This window comes from Rhinolophus ferrumequinum, chromosome 14 (assembly GCF_004115265.2).
Source record: "Rhinolophus ferrumequinum isolate MPI-CBG mRhiFer1 chromosome 14, mRhiFer1_v1.p, whole genome shotgun sequence".
Classification (NCBI taxonomy): Eukaryota; Metazoa; Chordata; class Mammalia; order Chiroptera; family Rhinolophidae; genus Rhinolophus; species Rhinolophus ferrumequinum.
Window position 1 is genome coordinate 41,290,407 of NC_046297.1, and position 12,231 is coordinate 41,302,637.

The 12,231-nt window shown below is 33.4% G+C and overlaps 1 protein-coding gene across 8 annotated transcripts in view; it reads left to right on the forward strand.

Moving 5' to 3' along the window:
- Positions 1-12,231, forward strand: part of VPS13B (vacuolar protein sorting 13 homolog B) — a 719,992-nt gene that overhangs the window by 438,187 nt on the left and 269,574 nt on the right. For all 8 annotated transcript variants that reach the window (XM_033126656.1, XM_033126657.1, XM_033126651.1 and 5 more), the window contains exons 32-33: positions 8,635-8,761; positions 10,866-11,009. In XM_033126656.1, the coding sequence (XP_032982547.1) occupies positions 8,635-8,761; positions 10,866-11,009 (271 nt within the window). The remainder of the gene's footprint in view (positions 1-8,634; positions 8,762-10,865; positions 11,010-12,231) is intronic.

A 12,231-nucleotide genomic window follows, 5' to 3' on the forward strand; every position in this document is an offset into this window, starting at 1 on the left:
ATACCTAACAGTAACATTACACGGTCATATGGTGATTTTATGTTTAACTTTTTGAGGAGCTACCAAACTGTTTCACAGCAGCTGAAACATTTTGCACTCCCACCAGGAGGGCACAAAGGTTCCAATTTCTCCATATTCTCGACAACACTTATTTTTTCTTTTTTTGACTATAGCCATCCTACTGGGTATGGTTTTGATTTGCATTTCCATAATGATTAATGATGTTGAGCAACTCTTCATGTGGTTGTTGGCCATTATTATATCTTCTTCCGAAAAATGGTTATTCAAGTCCTTTGCTTATTTTTTTTAATTTGGTGAATTCTAATTGATCTTTTTTTCCCTGTTGTTGTTTGTGCTTTTAGTGTAATACCTAAGAATCCATTGATGATTTTATTCCCATATTTTATTCTGAGAATTTTATTGGTTTAGCTCTTATAGTAAGGTTTTGTTGTTGTTGTGTTTTATCTATCCATCCTTATTCTTTTGCATCTGGATATCCAGTTGTCCAAGTACCAATTGTTGAATAGACTATTGTTTCCCCATTGAATGTTCTTGGCACTCTTGTCAAAAATTAACAGACATTTCAACATTCAGTGTATGCTGTAGAATGTCTTTTACACTAGAGAAACAAGATGAAATAACTTCTAATATGTGTCTATCTCTTACAGAGCTCAGTATCTATTCAAAAAGACAAGCTGGTCAATTAACTATTAGAGTTCAGTGTGGATAGTGCTATGATAGACATAATTGTAGGATACTTAGGATTATAGAAGAGCCCCATTAAAATCAGGATAGACACAGTCCATGTACGTGGGACATCTCAGGCTAATAAAAGTGACAGACACACAAACAAAACAAATTAATCTAAAATTGGTATAGGTACAAAAAGAAAATTTAAAGAAAGAACTGAATGATTAACTCTGTGGGTAGGTTGTCAGGAAGGTTTCACAGAGTATGGGGCTTCTGAATTTGTTTCCACAGAGTATGAGTGGCAGGCGAGGGGAGAGAGCATTTTGAACTAATAAAAGCAGTAGATCAAAAGGCTAAGAGTATGAAAATGTGACATGTTTTATTCACTTCGGAATACCTACCACATCATATCATGCTTGGCACATAACAGATGCTTAATAAAGATTTGAGTAAATTAATGAAACATTAAATGATTACATGATTAAGTAGAGCTAACAAATCAAGTCACTTTGAATTAGTATTTCTGATGAAGTAATTCTGATAAATGTGTCTTCAAATGAGACAAGAAATGTTACATCTGATATAGCTTAGTTCTTCTGATTAATCTTGACAGAAATATAAATAGATAAATATAATTATATGTTTGTTTTTCAGTAAGTATTACAGGTAAAATAGATACGCGGTGTAGAATAATTTGTTCCCTCCCCTGACCAGTGTTAAATGTCAACCTTTAATTGTTTTAATTTATGCCTCCTGAGTATATTAGTCAGATTTTGTCTTTAATCATAATGCATCTATGTGTGTATGTTAGGGAGCAAGGAAGTTAAGCATAAAGAATCATCAAATTCTAAAATGTGTAGATCTTCTGCTTCCAAAATCTTAATTTTTCAGCTGGGGTGTTACATCAAGGTTCAGTCAGCTCAGCAGAACCATAAGAATTATAGCATAAAGATTTCTTCTAGGAATAAGACCTTATCCAATTATGGAAGAAGCTGGGAAGGAAAGGTCTAAGAGAGGGAGATGGTGGATGAGAGAAATGTCACTTGATAACGTGACCTAGGTAAAAAATTTGTGGCTCCCCAGGGAATCTTGGAAGCCAGGCATTTCCAGCAGCTGGAGGGGCCTCCAGGCTGGTAGAGCAATCCATGGGGTGACTGTGTCATGGGTAAGCCTACAGTGGCTGTTGGTCAGCACAGCCAATGGTCAACAAGAAGAGCTCATCATAAAGCTTGGAAGAGTGAGGACGAGCTGGAATCTGTCAGCACCTCTGCATTGGAATTTCACTGCATTTAAAACAGCATGGCTTTCAGAGTATAATGGCTACTATTTCCTTTACACCTTCCAAATGTCATACAAATTCCTCTCTAAACTCTGAACCATTCTTATTAGCAAGTTGTTACAGAACAAAACCAGTACAAGAAGCTAAGTGAGGAGGTTTCTTGGCTTGTCCAATGGCACTTAAAAATAGAGTTAAATGTAAAACCCTGGTTTGCTTCCTCTTTGTCAACTACTTTTCTTCTGCTCAATGCTCTGACCCCTTACATTTATACTAAAATTCATTGTTAGTTAATCACTTTTTTTCTTTTCCTCTTAGCAACCACTTTTACTACATCTGGGCTTATTTTATAATCTGAGGAAATGAAGTGCTGAGAACTAAAATAACCTGTACTGATGTCTGCCATATGCAGGTTACACATTGAAATCACTTTTGCTGTTTTTTGGGTTTTTTTACATAGTGATGTGGGATGGGGGGTAGAAAGTTTATTTTTTAATTTCCTGAAAATACTAGTAAGCCCTAATTCTCCAAGTTAGTATTAATATAATTTTCTTGTTTACAGTATTGAAATATATAATTTGAATAGATTTTAAAACTATACATGAAAAATAAGTCACTTAGTTTTTATCCCAGTACTTTTATTTGGCCCTGTCACTATTTGTTTGATTTCCTTGAGTAATTTATCTTTCAAACTTCATTGTCAGAGAAGTATTTGCAGCTATTCATTTGTTTAAATATTTTGATGCACATGTACCAAATTGTATATTGTATTCTGCAGGTCTTTTCCCCCACATAGGATTTGTTAAATCATTGGTAAGTGTTTGCTTAGCAAGCTGAATTTGAATTTGGCACAGTCCTGTGCTTCACAGGACTGGTAACATTGACTTTGGGTTGATACTAAAGTGCCTGAAACATATATTATTGACCTTAATCCTGAGAGATTGTGACTGTTCCATCTGTGTTTTGATCTTTGATTTGTATTTTGTTTGAAGTATAGTATTACCCAAGTGTTCACAGGAGCCCTTGCATATTTTGATTTGTGATTGATCAAACATGAGCTTATCCCAGAATTGTACCTGAAATCGTTAATAGCAAAGTGGAATGAAGCATTTTCTTTGTTCTTATTGTTCAACCTGAAAACCAGCAGATCTACTTCTATACCATTATGAGTCTTTTGTCTTATTAATTTGTGAGGATGTCAACCTAATGCCTAAGCAGAATTATAGAAGTTAGTCTAATTTGCGTAGCTCGTAGGTTAATACCTGGAGTGACCAAAACCTACTTGAATTGTATGATATTTTTAAAGAGATAATTTTTTTATTTTATTTATTTATTTGGTTTCCTATGTGCTATTTTTATTTTCTTATTGTAGTTGGTATACAATATTATGTTAGTTCCAAGTATACACATAATGATTCAACATTTGTATATGTTATGATGTGATCACCACACTAAGTCTATAATAGTGTGATAACTTTGCACAGGTAGAGAAGGCTACTAGAATTGTATGATTTTATAGTAATTCCCTTAAACTTTATCGTGGCTTTACATGAGAGTATGTGATTTCTCCTCCTCTTAAGGTACCTGGGAACTGGGTATGAAGGAAAAAGTACAGAGAGGTGTGGAAACATTCAGTAGGGGACCTAATCTTTTATCTCAAGGTTCTACACTTACTCAAGAAACTAATTTGTAAAGATTTTTTATAAAACATCTATGAACAATGCTATGGGAACAACAACCTAAAATGCGGGTGCTTTTTAGGGTACATTTAAATAAAATGCTAGTACTAATTTAGTTTGGCAGAATTAAATAATGTTAAAATTCTTAAAAAAAAAAAAAAACCCAAACAAAAAATATCCTTCCCCTAAACAAGCAAAATAATAAACCAAAACTATGGTGAGTATATTTATGATGGAGATCACAAGTGCTACATTTATTATAGCCTCTAAAGAAAGTCTTATGAGCATGTCTATTGAAATACTTAATTCAATTTTACTGAGCTGTTCAATGATTAATAGCTTTAGTTATAGTTTCCAGTTGTTTATATCTGTGGTCTGGGACTCCTGTATCTGATTCTACTCGACAACTCTTTTCCCAAGGGGAAAAAACTTCAAAGTAAACTTCATGGAGGAGGGAGAAACCAAGGGATTGCTAAAAGTTTCTCAGAGAAAATGAGATTAGAAATTGTGTGTTGATGGTATAAAAATAACTACACAAAATAATCGTAAGTACTAGTCCTACCTTATGATTATTTTGTGTAGTTATTTTTTCTGCTAAACTGAGCTCCATGCCTCCATCTTTGTCACTGTATTACCAGCACGTAACAGAGGGCCTGGCATGATAGTGGACTTTCAGTCCATGTTCTCAAAATTTCAGAGTAATAAATGCTATGAAAATAATATGACAGTACAGTGTGATAAGGGCGACTGGGAGATAGATTAGGGCTTAGGGAAGCCTATTCTAATACCTGAAGGACAAGACTGAGCTCTCCATGGAAATACGCCTGGAGTGTTTCTGCCAGGAGTGTTCTGAGCAGAGCAAAGACCCTTGAATAGGAATGAGTTTAGCACATTTAAGGATTACACCTGGCTGGGAGGAGAGAAATAACAAATGAAGTTTTGGGTATGAAAGGACAAAATTATGAATGGTCTTGGAGGTCAGAGAAAGTTTGGATTTTATTTTAATTGCATTAGAAAGACACTGGATAGTTCTTGGGGGATAAAAAACAAAATGGGTATAAACTCTGAAGTATTTGCTTTTTAAAGTTGTTAGAGACTACAAATTATTTATCTTTATCAAAAAAAGAGGAATCTCTACACATGAGTATAGTTAAGCAAATTATAACTGTTTTCCAAATAGCAGATTGTTTATAATAAATGTTCGTGAATATTAGTGTTTTTCATATTTAGGAATATTCATTATAAGGGATTATCTCACTTAATTTCCTCAACAAGTCCCAAGTATCTTCTGCTCAAGTATCTTCTTGCTGAAACTCAGCTGTAATTCCATACCAAGAAAGTCTTCATGTTGCATAATAACTGTTCTGTGTGACCACAGACCAACTGGCCTTTTTTAATTCTGATTTTAGAGGAATATTTTCGAAACCTTAGTACCATTTTCCCCAGTCTTTTATATTATGTGATTTTTGAAGTATGGTTCTTGAACTGCTTTAATATTTCCCACAAAGTCATACCAAAATGTATGGAAGGTGGGCAGAAGAACCTTAACATAAATATGCTAAGCCCAGGAAAAATGAACCACAGCTTTCCTAAACATGTATTTTCATGAGTGTGTGTGGCATATAATTATGTCTTCTTGCTTAGTAACAATTTCAGAGAACTGTACTTTTCCTTATTTATAATCTACTACTCCCAGAGCTTAACAGAATAGCTATTGTCAACACATATGATTACTTTCCTGTTATTCGATTAGCATTTCATGATTGTTGATGTTTTTTTTATCCTCAGATAGGGTTTTATAAGTTTCTGTGGACTTAATCCTCTATATTAGATGATATAGGTGCAAATCACTGTACCTTTTCTTTGTTTCTGTGGACAATGTACAAATATATTAAGTCATTGTTAAAGTATATCAGAGAAATATTTCTTCCACAACCTTCCTAACCCCGTATGCCATAAACCCCATATGCCATAACATGCAATAGATAATTTGTTTTCTCTAGCTGATTTTAATCTATTTTGTCTAGCATAGATGGTTACTGTTTCAGCAAGGTGTATCTAGTGGTGGATTTTATTGTGTTTATGTGAACCAGGTTCATTGTGCTTCCTAAATCTGTGTATTCCTATATTTCATCCATGCTCGAGAATTCTCAGCCATTCTCTCTTTACTATTGTCCCTTTCCCTTTCTTTCTGTTTTCTCATTTTGGATCTACACTTTTACATATATGTCAGAATTGCTGTTCTGTCTCTTAACTTCTATTTTAAACTTTGTATTTTAAAATTTACTTTAGAACATTCCTGTAATTATGTCAAATCTTAAATTCTGGTTTACTAATTTTTCTGGTTTACTATATTTCTTAAGCAAATATAAAATGCTGTTTATCCATCTATTATGTATTTAATTTTAGTAACTATATTTTTTATTTCTGGAAATCCTTTTTAGTTGTTTTTCAAATCTGTTTTGCCTTTTTTTATAGTACTTTGGGGTTTTTTCTTGATGTTTTTTATTCCATCCTATATGTCTTTAATAGTTGTAAACTTATTGTTCATATGTGGGAATTTCTTTATCAAAAGTTCTCAATCATGGGTTGAATTCTCTTGTTAATAAAGAATAATTTATTGTGGAGTATATAAAACAATCTGTGATTTATTAGAGCTTATCTTCAGTGGTCTTTGTCTCTAAGAATCCTTTTTGTCAGTTTGAGGGAATGTTTTCCGGAGGTTTTGCATTTCTTTCTGATAGATGCCCCAAGGTTATGAAAGATCTGATGCAAGTTTCATGTAACTAATTCAGAATGGGTATTTTTGAACCAACATAGGTAGTATAAATTACAGCTAGGAAACATACATGAAGGGTTTCCCATTATTTTTCATTTTCCAGGGAGATCTCTGTTTTTTTCGATAAGCTCTCTTGCCTAGAGAGGCAAACTTCGTGGTTCTTCCCTGTGTCTGATGGGCAGATATTTTTCTGGCCCTTGAAGAGCCCCAGATATAGATAAGTAGATGATTTTAAAATCCTTGCCTATCAGGGATGTAAGAATTATCCTGTGGTCTTTATTCCCTTGATTTACTAAGGTGGTTAAGACCCTAAAGTCCTTAACAATGTGAGTTAATACTTTGAGTTTTGTTTCTGTCTTTTGTTATTTTAAACCTTAGACTGTTATCTAGTAAAATGTTGGCAGAAATTAATTCTTGTTGAGGTTATTTTTTCAATGTTACTATTTTCTTTAGAGTTCATCCTTCAAAATAGTTGAATCTAAAAACAATGATTTTTAAAATGCATATCATCACCTCAAATACTAACCAGAGAAAAACACAAAAGTTTACACTATATACCAGAGAAGTTATGGTTTTATAGGACTGTTGACTTTTTAAATTTTTCTTTTTACCTCTATAGTCATAGGTCTTTCTTATGTTATATAACTGATTTAATTCATCTCATAATGGGAAAAAAACTTATGATATGGAAAAGCTTTTTTTCCATCAGTGCTTTAGTTAATGTTTGCTCTTATTTGGTTCCCTTTCATATTTCCCATTTTAAGGTATTTTTAATAAAAGGTATATTTTAGCACTCCCCTGTGATAGTATATCACATTGTTTCTCACATTGGTCATTTTATGGAATTTGAGCTATTAGGTTATAATTATGGTGTTGCTCAGGATCTCAAACCTTTCTCTGTATGCACAGATTTAATACTTTTTCCTGTTACCCTCTATTCTCCAGATCTCTTAATTCTTTAAAATTGACTTTCTTGAAATCCAATACCTGTGTGTCACAGAACCAGATGATCCAATTTGCTTTTTTGGCAAGCACCATATAAAGCTCTGCTCACTGCAAAGTTCAACAAAAGATACTAGTACTCTCTAGACTACTCTGCTGCAAAAGCATGTAGGAAGACTTGAGTTTTACCGGGCTTTTTCGCAAGACAATTTAGGCCAATCTCTGATCTCAACTTGATCATTTTATACTATAAATGAATAATAGGGACATATTTATAAGGAATATTAAATTAATGATTCCAAGGAACTTTTGAGGTATGGCTTGCTAGTTAAACATCCAATTGTATCATTTCATAAAATGAAAACTGAGAGTATGATTAGTAGACCTGAGGATCTGTATTAGCACAAGCTTTGGTTTCTCAATATTGTTTTCCATTTTCATCTTTCACCATATATGCAACACTTCCTTTGAAATTATTAGCAATTTTGAATGTAGTGTAGAAATACCATGCTAAATAACTAATCAAAAGTGAGAATGTATAAAGAAAAATTAAAATAGAGGCCAAATACTACTCTGGTATCAACTTGCCCTCCAGGACCAGTTGTGGAAATTCTATTCCCAATGGGTAGCTTAGCCTAGTCCCTGAACCTCCTTTCCTTATTAGTAATTTGAGGCTAATGATGATCCTTGCTTTACCTACAGGGTTGTTGTGAAGAAGCATTCAGTATCAAAGTCACAAAAGCCATTTTACGAACTGCTAAGGGAGTAATAATAATCTGTGCACTCAGATGATGGTTCTTACAGTTTAAAAAAAGAAAGGTCAAAAATTAAAAGTATACGCTTGTGAACCTAATGAGTTTGAAACGATGGTAGTTGTAAACTAGAAATTCAGAAATATTAAAAATAGGAAATCAAAAGTTATCACAAAGTAGTGATATTATTGTTGGTAACAAAAGAGATACTAAGCTATTTGCAAGAACAAAAGGAATTCAAAACAATTTGTTGAAAGGTGCTAGGATGTGACTAATATGAAAGTGATTAATTACATCCAAATTTCTCAGTGATTTTTTTTTTATTTGGTGTCTTTTATAACTCTGAAGTTAAGTACTGAAGTTGCAGAACTATGACTATGCAATATACAAATAGGCACTCTCAAAATAATGTGATTTTGTCACACATGTTTATAGTACAAAGACTTGTACAAATTCAATGAAAAATATTCTTTAAATAAATGAAATGGCTAATAATTTTGTACTTTATTTTTTTAGCATACGGCGGCATCAAGAAAGAAGAGCAATTTTGACTCCCATTTTAACAGAGTTTTCTGTCCGAATAACTGGAGCACCTGCCATCATTTTCACCAAAATAATTTCTGCAGAAAATGTACATACTGAGGTTAGAACTTAATTTAGGTTTCATTTTCGTATAAGTAATGGAGCAGCTCCTCTTTGTATGTTAGGGTATTCATAGTTCCAGTGCACAGACTATCAAATTAGCTTATTGTTAATAAGTTACTGTTGCGACTAATAATTGTTGAGCATTTTCTAGTACTGGTCAGCTATTGTTTTTTATGTTATAACTCATTTAATTCTCATAATAATCCTATTAGCTTCTTCTTCTCTGCTCATTTTACAGATGAGGAAACTAAAGCATAGAAAGAAAGGCTTTCTTTCTTTCTGTCCTGTCCACATTTTCATAATAATAAGTAGCCAAGCATGGTATGAACCCATCTGGTCTGGCTCCAGACCATACACAACCGCTACAACCTCTTTGTAATGAAAGCAACCGTAATCCTGCAAATAACTTCGAGTTCTCACATGGGTTATCTTACAGAAGAGTTCTACCTGGAACAGCTTATTTAGTCTTCACAGCTTCCTAATGAGATAGATATTATTAGTTTCTATAGTTTATAGATGAGGAAACTGAGATCAAAAGAAATTAAGTAATTTGATCCATGTTATTAGCCAATAAGTGGTGGATCCCGGTTTCAAGTCTGATCACTACGATATCAGTGCCTCCCTGCCTAGAGTAGAAATGTAATAAAAATGTGATTCATCATAACTTTAAAAAATTCTTCTTAGAAATTTGTTATACTAAAAACATAATAAACTTTTTAATCAAAATTAGACAGTTGTTATGAAAAGTTCAAACTAATTAGGTACGAATTAAATATAATAATCCAAGCTTATAAAACTTTACATTCCTTATTTAAATAAAAAAACAAAAAACAGTATTTTTGTATATGTTCTTATTTGATGTTTATAATAGCCCTACAGGGAAAGTTAGGTTAGGCATGGTATCTTACATCCACAAAAGATATATAACGATTAAGTCTGCTAATATCTTACAGTTACTTAGTAACACAATTGGTTTAAAATACATGAATATATTTATTTTCATCATTTACTTGAGGAATTAAATGAGAATTCTAACTATAATGCATAAACACAGAAATCTTGTGGGGGAAATGGTTATTTAACCAATAAAAGGGGGAGGGGTGGTAGATAATCATTTCCTACCTACTGTTCTTTATGGTTTTATTAAACCCTGCTCTAAGCTGTGTAGTTTGTATTTGGACCAGTCATCAGTCTCCTTTAATCCATTCCCTTGGATGACACTAATAAGGAGAAGGTTTTTTTGGACTTTTCCAAGCATTTGAACATTGTCCACATGCACTTCATGACAAGAGTCAGGACTTCTGCTTATTAAGTGAGGCTTCTGGATTGTTTTTCATTTCTGTTTTCCTTCACTAAATGGTTTTCCAGTGATGAATGTTCAAGTGACTCAGATATGCAGAACAGCACCAGTTAAGTAGTGGACATCTATCTACCCAATGCTGCCAAGATGTTAGCAGTTTGAAGAAGTGAAATTAATTAGTCTAGCTATTTTTGGCTTCAGCGCTCTGTTTTGTTATAAATCATTCAGAGTGTATCCTTTGGAGAATACTGAGGCCATACCACTTGTGATTGTAATTGCCGACCTACAATTGCCTGTTTACATCTGTCGGCCCAAACAGATTGTAACCTTCTCAAGAGCAGGTTGTCCTTCAAGGCCAGTGTTCTTTATGATATTCCTAGCACTCTAGGATAGTGCATGGTAATTAGGAGATGCTCAATAAATATTTGTAGGTTTGAATGAATGAATAAGACTGGGCTAAAGAATTACATCATTGATTATATATTAAAATAATGATCGTAGTTTGAGATATGAAAAAGCCAGATGTACACGAAATGGTGAAAAATTCTTATTGTTAGTTTGTTGCCCTATAACTAGCACACAGCCTGGCTCACAGCAGGCCCTCATAAATGTTTATTAAATTAATCCATTATACTGTGTCGAGTGACTGTGCTCACCATTTCTGCTATTCTCATTAACAAATGAACTTGAGTCCCAGGAAAATTCATCAACATAGGGTCAAATAAGTAAGAATGATAAATTATCATTGAATGGCTATCATGTTTCTCTATCTATATTCAACCTTTTTTTTTTTTTCTTTCAGGAGATTTTAGTGTGTGGCCATTCCTTGGAAGTGAATATAACCACAAACCTGGACTTCTTCCTAAGTGTGGCTCAAGTTCAACTCTTACATCAGTTAATAGTAGCAAATATGACTGGACTGGAACCATCAAGCAAGGCCACAGAGGTAACTATTACCTGATTTTGATTAGGCTTGCTGCAGTTATGCCAACTTTACATTTATAATAGGAAAACTAAATTAAATTAAATGCTTTCTGCTAATTATTCTATATTTAATTTTATTGAAAATGTGGTCATAAATCATTTTGGATTGGTATTCTTTATTTTTGAAATTTGTTTGGTCTTTTTTCCTATAATTCATCATGCACCTTTGCAATTCTGCTGTGGCCTACCCTTAGAAAAGCCTCTGTAAAAAACATGATTTTATTACCCTGCTGCAATTTTTAAAGTCCAATGCAAGAAACCTGGGATAGCTTTTACTTACTCAGATATATTAAAGGGATAGGGCCTCTTTTGGAAATGAACTCTTAAGAGTACTATGGGAATATCTTTAGTAAGTAACTTCTAAAACGTGCGTTTGCCATGCTCAGTGAAGAATGGATACAATCATAAAAGTTGAAAGCCTGCCTAGAATTTTAATTCTGATCTGGTGTTCATTGGATGCCTGCATTGTAACCACAAAGCATGTCAGCATGAAACAAAGAAAGCTGCTTGTTAGATGCTTCTCAAGATATGTTTTCTTTGCCTTTTTTTCCATAGTTCTATGATCATATCTGTAGTTACAGTAAAACTCAAGTTAAGAAACCACTTATCTGTGAAAAAGACGTTGCTTTATTTTTGTCATGAGTTATGCAAAATGCTCTAAGTTCTGTTTATTAAAAAAGAAGGGAAGGAAGAGATATTTACTGAGAGCCACTTGATGCTGAGCAATGTGCCAGGTATTTTAATGTAAGTTAAGTACTATCTTCAAGCATATTATCACAGCTGCCATGTGAGATAGAGATGGGCATTATCACCATTTTACAGATTGAGATCTTGGAGCTCAGAGACAGTGAGTGACCTGCCTGAAATCACACACTTGGCTGAAAACTGTGAATGTGAGATTGGAATTTAGGTCTTTCAAGTCTGTGTTCTTTCCATTCTGACATAGTTCATATACTGCAAGCATGCTGGACCTCGAGAGTCACATTAGTCTCTCAGTCTCCTTTATTTTAAAAAAATGTTTAAAAATGATAAAGCCTTTAACTTCTGTAAATGAAGATTCTCTAACTGTATCTTTTACCACCCATAATTTCTGTTTGCTCAGTATCTTTTTAAAAAGGACTCTGGAGCCATATATATATGTATTCTTCAAAATATTGACTTTTTTCCAATATAGATTAAACAAT